An 18,184-nucleotide genomic window follows, 5' to 3' on the forward strand; every position below is an offset into this window, starting at 1 on the left:
CACGTATTTTCTTTTTAAGATTTTATTTTTAAGTAATCTCTACACCCAATGTGGGGCTCAAACTCACAACCCCGAGAACAGGAGTGGCAAGCTCTGCCAGAGCTACTCAGCCAGGAGCCCCAGGACACATATTTTTAACAAACTTGCCCTTTGGGAGACAGAGCCCCCCACTTGCCCCCAGTTTCTGACACTGGGGGGTCTTGGAACCTGCTTCCTCCCTATCACACCCCACTCCCAGATTGCTTTCAGCTCTGAGCTGGCTCCTGGTGTCACACTCACCGGAGTGGGACTTCTGGGTGGGTGAGTTTAGAGCCCCTTAATCGGTGGGCCGGTCGTTGGGAGAGCCCATCTTCCCAGCCTGGTCCCTCTGCTGGACCCTCCCTGCTGCCTCCTGGGCCTCTCCAGGGTCATTGTGATCCGCCCCTCACCCAAGGCCATGTGAGGAACAGTGGGCTCCCAGGCCTGGAGACAGAAGGTGGGGCTTTGTGCTCAGGAGGTCGAGGCTGCACTCACAAGGGGATGGTGGAACTTCTGACGAGGGCAGCCAGGCGCAAGCTAGGAGTGGAGGGCCCAGGGTTCCACTGCCCTCTCTGGATCTGGGAGGCCCAGGTGGGTCAAGTTTGGGCTGGGCAGCTCTGGAAGTATAATTTCCACCAGAAGCCAGGGCAGTAAGAATGCAGTGGGCCTGGAAACTAAGCGAACGGATGTCAAATCTAGGCTCTACTTCTGTTTGCTATGCAATGCTGGACAAGTTTGTCTGTTCTCAGGGCTCCATCTGTGACTCTCAGCTGGGACGAGGCAGGGGAGAAGCTTGTCCCGTGACACTTGAGTGGGGGAGAAGGATTGTTCTGACCAGCAATTTCACTGCGGTGGTATCATGTTACAGTTTTATGAGTCTGCCTGGAGGAGGCATCATTGCTGGCGTATATCCGTCCATTCTCTGCAAAATCCCTCCTCAACGAGGGATGGAAGGGCATATACCTCCTTGGGAAGTTTAGAATATTGAGTGGGAAAAGTAAACCTTTTTAAAAATATTTATCCTAAGAGCATATGAGATGTGAGTTTTTAAGAAATGAATGAGGAACACCGGACTAACTAGATGATTTCTAAGGAGGCCTCTAGCTCTTGCATGCTGCAAACATTTCTTGACCAACTACCATGTGCAAGGCTTGGGAATTCAGAGAATTAAGAGGCTTTGATCAAGGTCGGGGCTGTCCAGATCTGGAAAGGCCTCAGAGTCCAGGTGTAGGAAAGGGACTTTCTCTTCTACTGACAGGAAAAAAAAGGTAGGGGTGGATTTTTGGGCACCCCTAAAAGAGCTGGGCTCAGAGCTGTCCCCAAAGGAAGTTTATAGACACACCCAGCAATTAAGATAGTTCAGGATTTCTCCCCTTCCCTTAGAGACATGGACGATGAAGCTTGGGAGGAGGGCCCAGGCCAGGAGAACCAATTCTGACTTGGATACTCTGGAGAGGATGCCACATAATATATACTTAAACAGATCTGGAGGACTCAACAGCACTCAGCAACCCCTCCCCCCGCCACTAGCTTTCACTTTGTTAGAGCAAACACACTTTTTTTTTTTAAGATTTTATTTATTTGTTTACCTGACAGAGAGAAAGTGCACAAGCGGGGGAGCTGCAGGCAGAGGGAGAGGGAGAAGCAGGCTCCCCGCAGAGCAGGGAGCCCAATGAGGGGCTTGATCCCAGGATCCTGGGACCACAACCTGAGCCAAAGGCAGAGGCTTAACTGACTGAGGCACCCACGCACCCCAGTAAACACACTTTTAAGAACCTCCTGTATGTAAAACCCAGAGGAAGGCACTGTCAATCTAAGACCAGGGCATCGGTTTAGGAAAAATGAACTTATGATAAATATTATTTCCTGAGAGCCCCCTGCAGGCACAGGGCTGAAGGCTCCACCTGCTATACCCTGCACATGTAATACTGGCAGAAGAGCAGACCCAGGCTTGGAGAGGTTCACGAGGCCTACCCACCTGCAAACTCACAGTCCCTCCAGCTTGTTTCAGGGACCCCTCCAAAATTTCTATATATGGGAAGAGCCTATGGGAGGGCAGGCTTTTTGGAATGGAAACCTCAAGGACTTGTTCTGTTTATTTGGGGTAACAACCCCCTGGCACTGTCAAGGGTATTACTTTCTTTCTTTCTTGGATCTGTATATTATTTTAAGATGCGAATTGTTATGGGTACGATTTGAAGCATAAGGCTTTCCCCCACCCCGCCCCTTTTTACCGAGTGGAAAATCCACAGAACGCTCGTTTTTAAAAGCTCAGCCTTCAGCCTCTAACCGAACTGGTGTATGTGCTGGAGGCTGGAGAGGCTCAGTGCTGAAGCTCTTTTAAGTCCGAGAGGGCCTTCCAGGGGCCCCAAAGTCAACTGAGGTCAGCCGCCCATGGGCGGGGCGAACCGGTCGCGGGGCGGAGCTAGCCGCGGCCCCGCCCCCGGGCGCCCGGAAGTGACGTGTGCGGACAAAGGCAGCGCGCGCCGCGAGGTTTCGCGTTTGTCCGTGGTCTGACGGAGCTGGCGGTGGGCTTGTGTGTTCTTCGCCGTCGCCGCCGCCTTCCGTTCCTCTTTCCCGTCCTCTTCTCCCGGGTCCCGGGAGCCCCCGCCCGGGGTGAGTAGTGCGAGGCGGAGCGGGGAGCGGTGGCCGCCGGGGGAAGGGAGGCCCCGGCCCCCAACTGCCTCGGAGCCCTGAGGCCCCGGCTCGTCACGTGACGCAGCGCGATCTGCCCGAGCCCCACGTGCGCGCTCCGGGGTGGTCGGACCTGGGCCACCGGTGGCGGCGGGTGGAGGAGGAAGGCCGAGGAGCCCGGACTCCGGACGGGACACTCTACCGCGCCGTCCTGGGGCAGCAGCTAGACCCCTTTGCCTTCTCTGAGCCTCAGTTTCCCCTGTGAGAAACGGGGATTAAGGAGAGCACGCACTCAGAGGGTAGGTGTCAGGATGCAGTACAATGCTCAGGTCAGAGCCGGGCGCAGAATGGTGCCCGTTGCATGGGAGTTGCTATCATATTTCACCTTGGACCCAACCCCAGTTATGGCTCGACACTGGTGCCGCTCAGAAGACAGCTCGCCGCCGAGAGCCCTTGGAGCCAAGGTCAGCCAGTTCGTGGAGGGGCTGCCATATCGAACGAAAGGCCCAGGCTCTATTGCCCATCAACGGCGGGATCTTCTCCGGGATAGACACAGCTGGTGTCAGAGGCCCTGAAGGTGGGGTGGGGCAGTCTTGCAGGTGGTCTGGATGTATAGAATCATTGCCCAGAGAGAGGGGATGAGCCCCTAAGGGACTAGGGCCTTGACCGTGTTAGGAAGTCTGGATTCCCTCCTTCCGCTGTTCCTGGTTTCCTGTGTGTGTGTTAAGGCACATCACTCCTTTAGTAGAATAGTTTTCTATCCCTCAACTGGGTTCTGGGGGAGGGTTGGAGTTACATGTGGAATGCTTTGGTGGGGACCAGAAGCCATAGAGTCACAAAGATAGCGTCTCCAGAATCACTGCAGTGTTTCTGTGTTTGCACGGACGGGAAGCTCACTCCCCTCTCCTGCACGTTTGCAGCGCTGTTTGTCTCTGCTGGATTGACCCCCAGCATCACAGTAATAATCCCTTAGGTGTGTCCGACCCTCTACAGTTTATAGGGCGTTTCACTGCATTTTTCCCGTTTCACCTCTACAAGTGGCAGAGAACTGATGAACATCTCATCTGGCAGATTTCTAAACGAGATAATATGTGCCTGCCATTGTACAGATCCCTTGGTGCTTTCACGCCCACCGTTGCTCATCACAGCGTTCTTGTAAAGTCAACATTGCTGTTCCCATGTTGTAGATAAAGAAACTTACTTAATTGAGGGTAAGTATCTTATCTGAGCTTACACAGCCGGAGAGAAAGCAAAGCCAGGATTCAGCCGTAGTTCATTGGTTTGTTTTTAAACACTCCATCTCCCCTCCGCCTCCAGCCTTTTTTAGTCTTCTTCACTTCCTCCTTCCCTTCCTTTTTCATAGAGCACCTTGCCATTCCCATATGTCCAGCCGCTGTCACAGATCCAGGGAGAACAGGCCCTGTCCAGCAGGCTGCAAGAGGGAGGAGGTCACTTCAGGCAGGCTCTGGCCTCCTGTTGCTTCCATGCTTTTTCTTAGAGACTGCTAAATGAGGAGGATGTGGTGCCTCCCCAGAGCAGTGACAGTGACAGTTTAAACACCATTCTTTTCCGCGGATCCTGGGAGAAGTAGTAGCTGTGGCGGCTGCCCACCTGTCCCCCTAAACACCTCGGAGGGGAAGAGGAGGCGGCCAGGTGACCGTGGGTGATACACGACACATTCTGCCTGCTGAAGAGCAGGGTCCGCTGTGAGCAAAGGGCTTCTCCTCCCGGCCAAGCCAGCTGAGAGTGCACCCAAAGCCAGATTGTGCCCAGCCCCCCCCCCCGCCCCACGCCCCGCAGCCATGCAGCTCCTCAGCACAGCCTGGCCGAGTATAGGAGGACTTACTGCCATTTGACTGACAACCCCACTGATCCCTCTGACACCTAGGGACCTCCTGCCCACTCCAATCTGGACACCGGGAAACAAAGTATAGACAGGGCTCCAAGGAGTCAACGTTTACTAATGCATCAGCTGTTGGAACAAATGTCAAAATTATATTTGCCATTTCCCGGCCTGGATGTTCTGCCCCTGGCTTGTTCCTAGAATCTGCCTGTAAGTGGAGTTCTTGTAAATTAGATTATTCAGAGGACCTCGACATTTAAAGAAATCACGTCGCACGGCTTTTGGTAAAGCAAAAAAATTACATTGTCGGTAACGGCCTTCAGTGTTACCAGTTTTGAATGGTTGGATTTTTGTTGTATTTTCTCAAAAGTGGAAAATGTAGCCACACAAAGCTCATTTCTTTGGTCCATTCAACAATCAACAGGCAGACCCCCACCCTGTGTCAGGTGCTGGGCGAATCGGGAATGAGGTCATGTCCTGTCCCCAGGAAGTTGACCTCCTGGGGAGGGAAGGCAGACAGGCAGAGAGAGCACAGCCAGGGAGGTGTCCCCACATTTATTCTGTTCATTTCGTGGAGAGTGAACTTTTCGTTGAATGCTACGTGGGATGCAAGTACAATGATACATCTCAGAGCGTTGCCATTGTTCTCCAAGGAGCTCCCAGGTCCGTGGGAAGATAGATAAGAAGACAGAACCAATAGTTTGCCAAGACTGGTGGGCAGTGATGGGGACAGGGTCGGTGTGGCCGAGCTCCCGTCTGAGTGCCGAGTGGAAGAGCCGGCTTCGAGGCCGTTCCTCCAGGGTAATGTGGAGAGGCTGTGACATGGTGGCCGTGGGGCCTGTTGGCGGGGGGCTGGGCAGCCCCCAGACTTAGCTCCGTGGTGACATTCAGGCCGGTGGCCTCTTTCCTGTCAGCTCTCAGGGAGCTACAGTGACGTCCACTCCCCCACAGCTGGCATTCCTGGGTATCGGCAGGTCTCCGAGTTCTTTCGCTTTACCGTGTGACTCGGGGTTGGAGTGAACGTTCATTCTGGTCGAGCAGTGTGCCACTTCTCTGTCTGGGGTCGGGGTGGGGATAGCCTCAGATGCTAGGACACTGGTGTGGGACATGGTGGCGAGCCAGGGTGAGGGCATGCTGTATGTAGAACCAGGCCCCCCCGGCCTGGTTCCCAAAGGGCCCATGGAGTGACATAGCAGTTGGCACTTGGCTTCACTGTGGTCCCAGACCCTTGTACCTGATCAGGGAAGTGGGAGCATCAGCCCGAGAGCCAATTCAAGAATCCGAAGGGGACTGGAGGACTCTCTCCACACAGCAGAAGGGCTCTAGAGGGCGGAAGCAGTGACAGTCACAGATCTAAGAACTGGACCTGCTAGGGCACGTGGATGCTGTCGCTTCTCTTCTGGTTCCTCAGAGGGCCAGTGTGGCCTTGTCGCGAGGAATGTCCGAATCCAGGAAGGAGCCAGGGGTTTGGGGAGGAGGGCCCTCCCCCGGTGCCTCGGCTGGCTAGCTGGGTTCCCTGGAAAGGGCTGACTGTGGCGGAAGCAGGATTGCATCAGTGGGGAGCATTCTGAGTTGGCGGGCTGAGGTGGGTCTGCTGTTTCTGGAAGGTTCCTTGTCTTCTAGCACAAGTTCAGAGTGCAGTTGTGCATTGGGGGCTAGTAACAAACGTGGCCAGTGAAAATTCTTCACCTCTTCACGTGTTCTGTTCCCTTTCCTTCTCTCTTTATAGTCAGTCTCTAAATTATGTATCGAGGGCTGTATGCTTCTCCTCAAGGCACTTTTCTCCTTCCCATCCGGTTACTTACCTTGAAGCCCTTAAGGCATTCCTCCATCCTAGGGGTTTTTCACTTGTTTTTAGCGCTATCCCGGGGTCCCAGCTGAAGCGTTCGGTGTCGCCCTGTGTTCCAGGAATCAGTGACTTAACTACCGCCCAGGGGAATGGTGTAAAGGTGGAACGAGTGACACCCCAGGAGCGCAGTCATGCACAGTGTTCCTGGCAGGTTAGGGGGCTTTCACCCCTGCACTGAGGGACTCCTGTGGGCTTGGTGCTGGGGACACAGTGGTGAAAAGGCAAGGTCACGCCTCTGGATTGTCCATCCCAGTGGAGGCTGGACAGTAAGTAAACAGTGTCATTTCAGATAGAAATACACATTCTGAAGGCAGGAAAACGTGGGGATCGGATCGGGGTGTTGGAGGAAGCCACCTTAGCTGGGCCGGTCAGGGAGGGCCTCTGAGGATGTGACCGCTGAGCTGAGAGCTGTCTGCCCACGACACTGCTGCTCCTTGTCCTGACTGCCAGCCTGACTCCTGCCGTTCCCACTCTGTGCCCATCTGCCTGTTGGTCCCACTGCAGCTTCCATCCCGGCACACCTTGGGCCCTTCGGAAACTCTCAGCTGATTGCTTTTTCACTACCAACAGGGTAGACCCATGGCCCGAAGCCTGTTGGGGCGTCCCATAATCCAGGCCCAGTCTGCCTGTCTAAGCTTGTCTCCTATAACACCCTCTTCCTCTGTCTGCATTCCAGCCAGTCCAGGCCATCACCAGAACAGCCTTCTGGGTGGCGCACATGCCCTACCCCCCCAATCTCTGTTCGTGCCAGCACCCCCCTCCCCCAGCATTCCTTGTCTTTCAGGGGCCTAGCTCAGGTTGCCTTCTCTCGGCTGCCGCCCTGTCTGCCATTCGGAATGGAGTCCGCCATTCTTTGAGTTTCCGCAGTACTTCGGGCTCAGTGAGTGTCCTCACTGTTTCTGCCTTGTGCGTTAGTTGGTTCTGGTTGTTTCTGTCTGCCGCTGGACTGGAAGCTCCCAGAGGGTCAGACGGTATCTCAGCAAGCCTCAGAGCGGCTAGAACAGTACCCGCCCATGGCAAATGTGTTATGGGGGCCAGTGCCTCAGGGTAGAGCTGTGACCCTTCTGTCCCTCTGCGGCATGACTGGCCGGGCCGGCTGGGTGTGCAGCTGCCAAGCCCTCCCCACCCCGGGCCCTGGCTCCTGCTTTGTCATTACCCCTCCACCTGTTCTCGTAACACCCTCTTGTTGTGTCTGCTTTCACTGTCACCCTGGAGCCCACGCAGCTGCCAGCACAGTCTTCCAGAAACACACATCCTTTGTCACTCCCTGCTTACCCTAGAGTAGTTCAAGCTCACTGCTCTTTAGCGAGAAGTCTAATCAACGAATGTGTCCCCTTCCCCCACCCTGTGTTTCTAGTTGCAGGGGCTCTCTGTGTGCCTTTCACGCCTGTCTTCCTGGAGCGGGCTCGCCCCGATGGCTTAGTGAGCTCTTCCTCGTCCTCCGTTTCAGCTGTTGTCGTCCTCCGCAGGGATGGAGACTCCCCAGAGGAGCGCTTCCTCTGGGCTGTGCCGTGTCCGCATCTCGTACTTGTCTGTGGCCCCGCACAGCTGCCGGCGTGTGCATGGAGCTGTCTGCTCGCCTCCCAGCACAGTGCCCGGCACACGGTACAGGCACGATGTTAACCAAGGTCCGGACCCCACAGCGAGCTTCATTCTGGCTCGCGAGTGAGAGGGAGGCTTGCGGACTCCCCAGGCCTCTCCTAGGACGAGCTGGAACATCCCCGGTAGAAGGCTGGGGCTCCTTGCTTCACTTTCCTCCCGTGTAGGTTGGGAGTTTCTATACCCTAGGGTTAGAAGCCCTCGGGTCAGGTGCCATGGCCAATAAGGAGAGGACTAGAAGCCCAGGACTCTGGGTCTCCTCCTCTAGTACAAAGGTCACTTTGCACTTGGATACGAGAGACAGAAGGCATTGTCATCCAAGGGATCGAAGCGGTTTTGGGGACACTGGACATCCTCTGCATCAGGCAGGGTTGCGTGACCTTGTGGAGCGTGGTGAGACCGGGGCCCTTGACCTGCCTGATTGGCCCCTTTCTGTTGTTCAGGAGGCACTGCTGCTGAGTTTGGTGCCTGAGCTGACTCGGTTGGTGACAGCATGACAAGCGAGGTGATAGAAGACGAGAAGCAGTTCTATTCGAAGGCCAAGACGTACTGGAAGGAAGTCCCGCCCACAGTGGACGGCATGCTCGGGGGGTATGGCCACATCTCCAGCATCGACATCAGCAGCTCCCGGAAGTTCCTGCAGAGGTTTTTGAGGGTAGGCAGGTCTGGCGTGCCGTCCAGGAGCAGAGGATGCGGCCCTGGTGGCCCGGCCTGGTCTGCACGGGGCGCCACCTTTTACACGAAGCACCGCGGGGCCTTTGGTTGTCAGTTGGCATCAACCACCCCAGCGTCAAAGGGTGGGGCATGGGTGGCGTGTGGACCGGGGCCTCTGTCTCGAGGTTGCCACGTGGGAGCTGGCCGCTGTACCAGGGCTCCCAGCCACCAGAACGGAGTCTTCCTCTAACTGTTCGGTTTTGTCAGGGGCGAATCCTTCACTCTCGCCATGTTTGCGGGCGGTGGGGCCGTGGGTGCTCGCTGTTCTGCGGAAGGCAGGCTCCTAGTTCCTCACCTGCTCTGCCCTCCTCTGGGTCGGGCTGGCGTGGCCCTGGCTGCGGCCTCCCCGGCCCGCATCCGAGGCTGGTGCTCGCTCCCCACGCTACGTGGCGTCTGCCCGCCCACGTTCCGCCTTCCCCGGTCTGAGAGAGTCACCGCCTGCCTTCCGTTCTTTCACTGCTTGAATTGTTTTCATCCTGTTGTACCGGGGCGTCGGGAGTGAGAGGAGAGAGTGCACCTAGTCTGGGTAATCACCTCTCCGTGGAAGTCTGCTTGCACTCCAGGAACGTGTGGCCCGGGACAAGAATGTGCCGCGGTCCTACCCACTGGCGACCCCACATGCCAGCCCCCGGCCGGGGCCCAGTCCTGATTTGAGTAACTCTGGGAGCTTGGGAGGGACAGCCCCTTCTCGGGGACAGGGTCCCTTGGGCTTTCTGAGCCTTCCGTACTGAGTCTGCTTCCCTGCTTCTCAGGAAGGCCCAAACAAGACGGGGACCTCCTGCGCCCTGGACTGCGGAGCCGGCATAGGCAGAATCACCAAGCGGCTGCTGCTGCCGCTCTTCGGAGTGGTGGACATGGTGGACGTGACCGAAGACTTTCTGATCAAAGCCAGGACGTACCTGGGGGAGGAGGGCAAGAGGGTGAGGAACTACTTCTGCTGCGGCCTCCAGGACTTCAGCCCCGAGCCTAACTCCTACGATGTCATCTGGATCCAGTGGGTGATAGGTGAGCTTTCCGCAGCCCTCTCCACCTTCCACACCCTTTCCACACACCTCCCGCTGCAGAGGCGGGTCCCCCCTGGGGCTTTAGGAGCCACCACCCCAGTGCTCCTGGCAGCGGGCAGGACCATGGGGGTTTCTCCGGTCCTCCCTGGGCTCGCCTTCCATGCTTTGTCAGTACCTGTTGTGACCCACTTGGGTGCAGTTTTTTGTTGAAAAAACGTAAATGACCAATAACTGCATTCAAATAACTTGGAAATGAGTTGTTGTAAGTAAGTGTTTTTTAATAAGAGGAAAAAGTGAAGCCTTGGCTGCCCCTGCTGTTCACAGCGAGTGAGCCATGCTTTGCCGTCCCATCTTGCACCCACTTAGCCCAGCAGCACGCCCAGGGTGCTCTTCCTGGGCTGCTGACCTGGCAGGCGGGCCACTGTACCTGCAGTTGGCCACCCACTCAACAACAGACACCATAGCCCTGCTGGGGATACACTGGGTCTGGCCCTGTATTTTGTGGTCCCTAAGAGCCTGCCTGGAGTTCTAATTAGGGAAGGAACGGTTTGGTATGCACCCCCTAATCCCGGCATCAGAGAGGGGGATGGCCTGGAGCGTAGATGTCGAGCAGGGCCCAGAAGTTGCCTGGTCAGAGCGCAATCCCAGCTGCGTACTTTGTGACAGCCCTTGGGTGAGTGGTTTCTGAGCCGGCTTCCTCGTACACGGACTGGGATTTGGTAAGCCTCTCCGGACTGCCGAGCGCGAGGGAGGCCCCGTGTGTTTACAGAGCTCAGCAAGTCTGAGCGGAGGCTGAGACACGGCCAGTGGCACATACGTGCTTGGCGCCGCTTCCTCCCTCGTGACCCCAGTCTCTGCTGTCCCCAGGCCACCTCACTGATCAGCACCTGGCCGGGTTCCTGCGGCGCTGCAAGCAGGGCCTGCGCCCCAATGGCATCATTGTCATCAAAGACAACATGGCCCAGGAGGGCGTGATCCTGGACGACGTGGACAGCAGCGTGTGCCGGGACCTCGACGTGGTCCACAGGATTGTCCGCAGCGCAGGCCTCAGCCTCCTAGCCCAGGAGCGCCAGGAGAACCTCCCCGATGAGATCTACCACGTCTATAGCTTAGCCCTGAGATGAGCAGGGGCTGGCAGGAGAAAGGGACCAGTGTGGGGTGGGGGGCTGGCAGCCGGACAACACCCCGAGGCTCCATGATGGCGGTTCGGGAGTGTGGAGCGAGGCTGCTAAATATACCTGTCTGCCGTCCGTCACAAGACTCTTTTTCAAAAGGCATAACGGGACCCAGCGGGGAGGGCGCCACTGAATGGAGCAGTGAGGCTGGAGCCTGGCTCTGCAGCCTGGAGAGGCAGGGACCGGGCGGTGCAGACTGTGGGACTCCAGGGCCCCTGGTGCTCCCCACATGGGAATACAGCGACCCCATCAGAAGCGGAGATTCTCTGATCTCCCTTCCTACCACCCGGCCTTGCAGCCATTGGCCTGGGTGCCTTAAGAGGAAGAGAACTCTTGGTTGTTGAGGACTTTTTCCCTTGTGGGGAGGAGAGGAGCCGGGCTGTGGGGCCTGCAGCTGCCGGGGATGCTCATGTTCTGAGGCCTATTTGGTGACGGCACCCTGGTGTCCCTAACGGGACCATCACAATGGTCTACGGCAAGGGACCCTGCAGCCTCACTCTCGGCTGTACCTTGCGGCTCCTCCTTGGTGAGCATTTAAGATAAAAGGGAATATCCTATAAAATAAAATAAATAAAAGAAGAGGGAAAATCCTATACTGGGAAGGCCCTAGCTGGTCTGGAGTGGTGCTCTTCTTTACTGGGACAGCAGTACGGTGCTCCTTGGAAACTGTCCCCACTAGATGCTGCCGTCCTCTCGTGCCTCTCACCTCTTAATGGCTGCGCTGGGAGCCTTTGTCCTAGGCTGGGGAAGGGTGCGGGAGGGGGCCAAAATGCCATACGAGGACCTTGAAGCCCAAGAGAAATACTTTACTTTATAATGTATCCTGTAGTTGCCTCAGCTTGCTTTCCCGGCATTCACACAATTCACAAGGACCCACGTGACAGAGCTGGCTTCGTGAGGGCTCCGCGTAGGCAGTACGGTCAGCGTGCAGTATTGGTAGCTTTCGTCATCAGATGAACCCCTCACGAAACAGACATTTTGGAAAGGACTGTCCCTGGTCACGCAGGATTGCTTTTTAGCAGAAGGCACGGTCCCCCAAGATCCCAGGTTTGGCACAGAGCTGCCACCGGAATCCAGTCCCGTGCCTGGGTGGGCTGGGCTCTAGGTGACCTGGCCCGAGAGTGGCCAGAGGCACCAGGGGTCAGCTCAGCTTTCTCCCTAGCCCACCGAGAGCATTTCTGTAAGTGACCTCATCTAGCGTGGAGAGAAGTGGCGTGAAGGGCCTCCACAGGGTTGTGCCCCCACAGGCCCACCCCACTTCCTCCTGGCTTCAGCTGGGCCCCATGCCAGACAGACCAGCCTCCTGCAGCTCTCAGAGGACCGAGACTCCGAGCTACCCTGCCCGATGCTCCCCGCAGACAAACAGGGTGCACACCCGTCCCAAATCTAAACCCGGTCCCTTTTCCCAATGTGGCTGAGACTTGGGGGTTCTGCCAAACAGAAGGGGGGCAGTTCCCCTGGAAGACCGAGCCTTTTCCCACTGGAATGACTGCAGCTGCTTGGGCTCCACCTGGTTTTCTTGGGACGCAGTAAGGATCAAGTCTCATCTCCCAACCTCTGCCTTCTGACCGAAAGCCGGAAGGTTCTCCCCTAAGGCTGCCGCAGGTACCAAAATCCACCAGCAGGCCGGGTTGCCCAGACCCTGCTCCCTTCGGTGCGGGAGCGGTCAGATGTCCTCTTCGACGGTGCCGCTGTGCTCACTAAGGAGGTACCACTTCAGCCTGTCGGGCAGAGGTAGGGCTCTGACCTTCACATCCACAGGCCAGGGCTGAAGATAGAGCCGGATGCGGACGCGACACAGGTGCTTGAGGGACGGAGGGTAGCTCTCCAGCTGCCTCAAGGAGAAATGAAGGGCCTGGATCTTTTCCGCAAGGCTGCCCACAGGATGGATATCGAAGTTTTCCGGCAGCTGAAGTTTCTGGGAATTAGTCACCATGAGATCCAGGACGGTCTCGGCTTTACGCAGGAGGTCCACGTGGCTCTCGTCCTCAGCGCAGCCCGGGTGGGAGCAGAGCCTCTCAAAGATGATGTGGAAGCCAGACCAACAGGCCGCGCCGTGCAGGGAACAGTTGTAGGCCGCGCCGGACTCCAGCAAGAAGCGCAGGAGAGGGAAGTGCAGTCTGAAGCTCTTGAGGCAGATGTGCGTGAGGGACTCGTGCGCCGGGCACTCGCTGGGGTCGGCCCCGTGGGCCAGCAGCAGCTGCGTGACTTGGAAGCAGAAGCGGCTGATCATCCGGGCCTCCTCTTTGTCCCCTCCCACGGTCTCACCAAGCAGGAAGATGATGCAGGTGAACACGGTGTCCCCGTCTTTGGTGGTGGCCTTGACATCTGCCCCTGCGAGAGCCGGTCAGGAAAAGAGAAGACGAGAGGAGGTCTTAAACCCCTGCAAAGTACTGCTCCCTGCGTCCTGGTGGGAGGGCAGGGCAAGGCCTGCGAACAGCCTGGGGATGAGCCTCACCTCCTTCCAGGAGCAGCCGGATGTTCTCCGTGTTATAGATCTGCACCCCGTCGCTGCTGGCCAAGGCGTGGAGCAGGGCCGTCTTTCCTGCAGAAGGAAGAGAATGATGAGGAGGCGTGGGGACCAGGAAGCTGAGGTCGGGGCAACCCCTGAGGTGCAGGGGAAACCACTCAGGATGAGACAGTGAACTTTATTTTTTTGTTGTTTTCAAGGATTTTATTTTTAAGTAATCTCTACACCCAGCGTGGGGCTTGAACTCGTAACTCTGAGATCAAGAGTCGCTGGCTCTACCAACCAAAGCCAGCCAGGTGCCCCCACAAAGGGAACTTTGCACCCACACAAAACCAGGAGCAGAATGGACAGAAGAGGTGGGGTTTTTCAGGACACTCAGATGCTACCTGAGACTCGGGCTGAGGCTTTGCCAAGAAGTCATGCCCCCCACCTCCCCAAATCTGACTGCATGCAGCCCCTACTTCCTCCTACAGGCAGACCTCCAAGGGCTGGCATGGGACCGATGGCTGCACCACTTCCCGAAAGCCTCTGCGGGTCAGCAAAATGCACCTGCGAGCCTGGCTGCGCTGTGTCATCAGACAGGCTGCGTCCAGCCGGTACACCTAGCCGCTGTCCTGGGTGCTCTGGTTTCCCTCACACGGCACCCTGCTTTCCTGTGGGAGGCACCCACCGTGCTTGTCAGCCGCGTTGACGTCTGCTCCGAGGTCCAGGAGGCGCTGCAGGCAGGGCAGGCGCTCGGGCTCCTCACTGGCCAGGTCCAGGGGGCTGCTCTCGTGGATCTGAGCCAAGAAGCACAGCCGAGTGGGCCCAGGGGGTCTGGGAGCCTGCTCGTGCCCCCCGCCCCGACTACACCCCTGCTTCCGAGTAGGCTGGACCCGGCTCCTACCCGGTCCCTCCGGTTGATGTCGGCCCCGTGGCGCACCAGCAGCTCCACCATGTCCGGCTGGTTCCGCAGGACGGCGATGTGCAGGGCCGTGTAGTAAGTGACAGGGTCTGAAGGCACAGACACGGCCCGTGTCAGTCCTGCCCGGCCGCACCCGGCCTGCAGCTCAGCCCCGGCCTGCAGCTCAGCCCCGGCCCTCCCACCCGAGGGGACCCAGGCTTCTGGCAGCATGAGGGGTCAGGACAGCCATCCCCATCAGAGGCCAGAGCACAGGCGCTGGAGTGGGGCCTCGGGCAGGTCCGGGGGAGCGGGGGGCAGGCTAGAGGGCAGCGCTTTAGTTTCGCCTGTAAAATGGAGCTGGAAAAACAGGGCGCCTCTTCCCAGGCTGCTGGGAGAGGCGCCTGGAGTGACGGCTCCTGAAGCCTGGCGGTAATGGCCATGTTGTCCAAGTCCCCAGGTGACTGACTTCCTAACAGCTCCACCGGGAGCCGAGCGCCCTCTGAGCCTGGCCACATCCTGTGTCGGCTCAAAGACCCGCACCGGTCACAAGCCAGCCCTGCCTGTCTCCTGGCTGAGAAAGCCAGAGAGGAAAGGAAACTGGGTCCATCTCCGTCCCCTGGCACCTCCAGGCTAGAAGCTAACTGGGCCCTGCCGTGACTTACACCCAGCGTCACTTCTGTGTTTTCCCCCCCTCCCTGTGGCGTGAGCAAAAATGCGAGACGGCTCGGAGTAAGTGGCAGAAGAGTGCCCCCCCTGGGCTCTGGGCACAGCGCCAGCACCCGCATTTTCCCGTTAATGGAAGCGGGGATTTGGCTGGGTAAGTTTGCTGATCAGTCACATGGCAGAAGCAGCAACAGACTCGCTCTTGGACCAGAGGGGCTCAGAGCCACCTGGAAGCCCACGGGGGGTGGGGTTCCTCAGTCGCCACCCACGGCAGAACTAAGGGAAGTGGCTCCCAAGAGAACAGGAAAGGCAGAGCCACACTTAAGCCGCCCATCCACCCCCAGCTGCTCTGGGCTCCAGCTGACCTTCGAAGTTGAGGTTGGCCCCGCTGCGCAGGAGAACGTCGGCCGCGCGGGTCAGGCCCAGCTCGGCCATCTTCAGCAGGGCATTGCTCACGCCTTCTTGGTAGAATGGAGAGTGGGCCTTCCTCTCCAGCAGCTCAGTGAGAACAAGGATTCGGCTCTCCTCGCTGGCGACATAACTGGGCCTGGGGCGGGAGAGGGGTGGACCAGTTGAGGTGGGGGGGACAGCTGTGGGACCAGCGAGCTTGGGCACCCTGTGGGTGGGTGGTCTCCTGCTGTCATCACCCCCCTTCCGTCCAAAATAGGGCCCTCGTTCTGTGGGGCTGAGAGTCTCTGGAAAAGGCCTGTGGTAGCGAGAGAGCAGGCTGGATCTTTTAGCTCCTGCTGACTCCTCGGGTTTGCTGAGAAAGAACTGGGGCTGTCTCCAGCCTCCTCCCCAGTTGCCCAGACAATCTGGTCCCTGACTCGGGTACAAAGCCTCACACAGCTGGGCTCTGGGCCTGAAGGGAGCCCTTGAAGCCAGGAGCAAGAAGCAGACAGTGACACCCCCTCCCCCGACACTGACCACCCCTGAGCTGCCCAGGAGGCCAAACCAGACCAGGCAACCCCCACAGCCGGGGCAGCCCAGGCCCTGCTTCCCCGCTCACACTCAGAGACAGTTAAGCTCCACGTCCCCAGAAGGCTGAGCACACACATGGCCCTTCACACCCCAGCCCCCACCCTACCTGCCCCCCAGCAGTGACGTCCAAAACCGCTGTGCCTTTCCCCAAAAGGTCAGGCCCACGGACAGCTCCGTGAACCTGTACGCAGCTCCTTCACAGGCCGCCACCCCCTCATCTGGGCGAGTCTTCCCTTCCTCACCAGTGCTCCCCACGCCCCTTAGCCTCGACCGTCTGCAACCCTTCCATTATCGGGATCCAGGTGCCATCCTTACTGCTTGGGCAGGGCTCTCTTTCCCAGCCCGGGAGGGTGCCCACTGCACCACGGATACAAAGCAAAAATTCTGGGACTACCAGATGCCATGCAGCACCCCCTCTGCTGTCCCGCCCTCACCCCCAGAACAGCCTCAGCGTTAAGGAAACGCCTTACACTGTGTTTTCAGAACAAGCCTCAAAGTGGACAGAGCAGAGATGAAGCAAGCCTGTTGCCACCGAAGTCCCTAGAAAGACGCATATACCCGCTGTGTTTTGAAATTCCAACACACACCTGCTTCCTTCTGCTTTCCTCTGCTCTTGTCTCCATTACACCGAAAGTCCATGCACCTGACTCATGCTCGTGCCTCTCTGCTCTGAAGCATAAGCATCACCGACGCTGGGGGTTTGTTTAGCTCACCGCGGTATCCCTGAACACCTTTCCCGCAGGCTCGCGGGCACACCTGCTCTTGCCTACGTAAAATGCAAACTCAGCTACAGAGTTCGTCTTCGCCCTGCTCTGGGGTAAAAACTGAGGCCCTTACAGACTCCACCCTGCTCCCTTGCAACTGGCACCAGGCAGGCTGGGCACTGGGTGGGGCACCGAGGCGGAGGCCCTGTCAGCACTCCACCCCCCGGGCCTCCCTGCGCGGGCCTGGAGCGCCCCCCGCCCTGCAAAGGGCAAGATTTGGGCCGGGTGCAGGGGCTCACGCTCGAAGCAACCCAGCTCGGGCCTCCGCCGGCCACTTCATCTGTACAGTGGGGACACAGCCACCCCCACCGCGCTGGTGGTGACAATTAAAGGGAAGCAGCGCCGGGTCGGCCCACCGGCGCCAAGGAAGCTAGTTACCCGGCCAGGGGCTCCTGCCGCTCGGGGTCCTGGATCCCCAGGGAGCCCAGAATCGCATCCACCAGCGGCTGGTACTCGAAGATGATCCTCCGGAAGCCGTGCAGGAACGGCATCGCGGCGGCCTGGGGCGCGGCAGGACAGCCGCACCTTCGGGCGAGGCCGAGAAGCCGACAGAGCGCGACCGTGCGGCCGCGGGCTTGACCTGGCTTCTGCTGGTCCAGCCCCCGCGCCCCACCGCCCACCCCGCTCTCCGCGCCGGAAGTGACCCTCACACTTCCGGCCCGCGCCGGCCAGGAAAGGAACCTCTGGCGACAGCGCCCCCTGTGGGCTGGGAGGACCGCAGCGCGACCCGGAATGTGAGCCGGGGTTATCCTCCCGGCCGGCCATGGGGGAGTGGAGGGTGCGGACCCCGGGGGTAAACCTGATCTCGGCTCAAGTCAGGCCCACCTCTGCCAGCCCTGGCCCTGTTCGGCCCTGCTCCGCCCTGCGATCCCGCCCGCGGCCGCTGGGCGCCGTCCGAGCTCCGCCCTTTGCGCGCCCCGACCGGCCGCTGCGCAAGTTCCCGGGGCGGTGGAGGTGACTCGAATCCCGGGGACCTCCGAGCCGCCCCGGACTCGGATCGGACCGGGGCTCCTTCTGGCGTGGCCTGGCTCTCGCCTCCCCGCACGCTGAGTGGACGCCCACCCACCCCGCTGGGCGGCGGGGACAATTCCCTACTCTCTTTCCCCCGGAGCTCCTGGCCCTGCAGGCTGCCAGCTCCTTCCACTTCTCTGCCTTGATGGACTCATGAACTTTAATATACTCATCCGTAAAACGGAGTAATCGCACCCACCCAAGATCTTGGATCAAGAGCTCTGTTAGTGTCAGGGACGTGGAGTCTAGCCGGAAGGAACCCAAGCCTGGGCCACTTTCTGGGGTTTAGGCATCTATCTTCCCTTAGGCCACCCACTTCGAACCTCGACCACCTCGAGTCCCACATGGGAGCCCTGATGTCCTCATGATTCTGAGAAGTCCTTTCTGAACAGGCGTGCAGATCCCAACGTTCACCTCGCTCCTTGGCCTCCCACCCCGCCAATGCGCCCTTTGGAAGTCTCTGCCATCTGACACCTGCCAGAGGTGAGAGTTGTTGAGTAAGGAGAAAAGGTCTAGAAAGGCATTTGAAGACAATCCGATGTGTCCCTTCTGGCCCCCCCCCCCCCCCCCCCCCCC

The 18,184-nt window shown here is 58.6% G+C and overlaps 2 protein-coding genes across 3 annotated transcripts; one reads left to right on the forward strand and one right to left on the reverse strand.

Moving 5' to 3' along the window:
* Positions 1 to 2,473: 2,473 nt before the first annotated feature.
* NTMT1 (N-terminal Xaa-Pro-Lys N-methyltransferase 1) lies at positions 2,474 to 11,427 on the forward strand. 2 transcript variants are annotated; one of them, XM_040632052.1, is made up of 4 exons: positions 2,474 to 2,634; positions 8,387 to 8,598; positions 9,410 to 9,662; positions 10,529 to 11,427. In XM_040632052.1, exons 2-4 carry the CDS (start codon positions 8,437 to 8,439, stop codon positions 10,783 to 10,785), a joined length of 672 nt encoding a protein of 223 aa, XP_040487986.1. In that variant the 5' UTR covers positions 2,474 to 2,634; positions 8,387 to 8,436; the 3' UTR covers positions 10,786 to 11,427. The 2 variants fall into 2 exon arrangements, with proteins under 2 accessions (XP_040487986.1, XP_008696920.1); XM_008698698.2 differs by lacking the exon at positions 2,474 to 2,634 and having other exon boundaries at positions 8,401 to 8,534.
* A 194-nt stretch (positions 11,428 to 11,621) lies between these two features.
* Positions 11,622 to 17,240, reverse strand: ASB6 (ankyrin repeat and SOCS box containing 6). The gene is made up of 6 exons (XM_040632050.1): positions 16,976 to 17,240; positions 15,218 to 15,399; positions 14,193 to 14,299; positions 13,977 to 14,085; positions 13,295 to 13,381; positions 11,622 to 13,170 (listed from the first exon to the last, which is right to left on the reverse strand). Exons 1-6 carry the CDS (start codon positions 17,086 to 17,088, stop codon positions 12,503 to 12,505), a joined length of 1,266 nt encoding a protein of 421 aa, XP_040487984.1. The 5' UTR covers positions 17,089 to 17,240; the 3' UTR covers positions 11,622 to 12,502.
* Between the last annotated feature and the right edge of the window lie 944 nt (positions 17,241 to 18,184).

Source organism: Ursus maritimus, unplaced genomic scaffold (genome assembly GCF_017311325.1).
Source record: "Ursus maritimus isolate PB19 unplaced genomic scaffold, ASM1731132v1 scaffold_17, whole genome shotgun sequence".
Lineage (NCBI taxonomy): Eukaryota > Metazoa > Chordata > Mammalia > Carnivora > Ursidae > Ursus > Ursus maritimus.

Bases quoted from the DNA above. Each gene is read 5' to 3' on its own strand.
- NTMT1 (XM_040632052.1), top strand. From the start codon at position 8,437: ATGACAAGCGAGGTGATAGAAGACGAGAAGCAGTTCTATTCGAAGGCC. The intron at 8,599-9,409 runs GTAGGCAGGTCT...CCTGCTTCTCAG, and splicing joins TCCTGCAGAGGTTTTTGAGG to GAAGGCCCAAACAAGACGGG. The intron at 9,663-10,528 runs GTGAGCTTTCCG...TGCTGTCCCCAG, and splicing joins CTGGATCCAGTGGGTGATAG to GCCACCTCACTGATCAGCAC.
- ASB6 (XM_040632050.1), bottom strand. From the start codon at position 17,088: ATGCCGTTCCTGCACGGCTTCCGGAGGATCATCTTCGAGTACCAGCCG. The intron at 14,300-15,217 runs GTCAGCTGGAGC...CTGTGCCTTCAG, and splicing joins GGCCAACCTCAACTTCGAAG to ACCCTGTCACTTACTACACG. The intron at 14,086-14,192 runs GTAGGAGCCGGG...TTCTTGGCTCAG, and splicing joins ACATCAACCGGAGGGACCGG to ATCCACGAGAGCAGCCCCCT.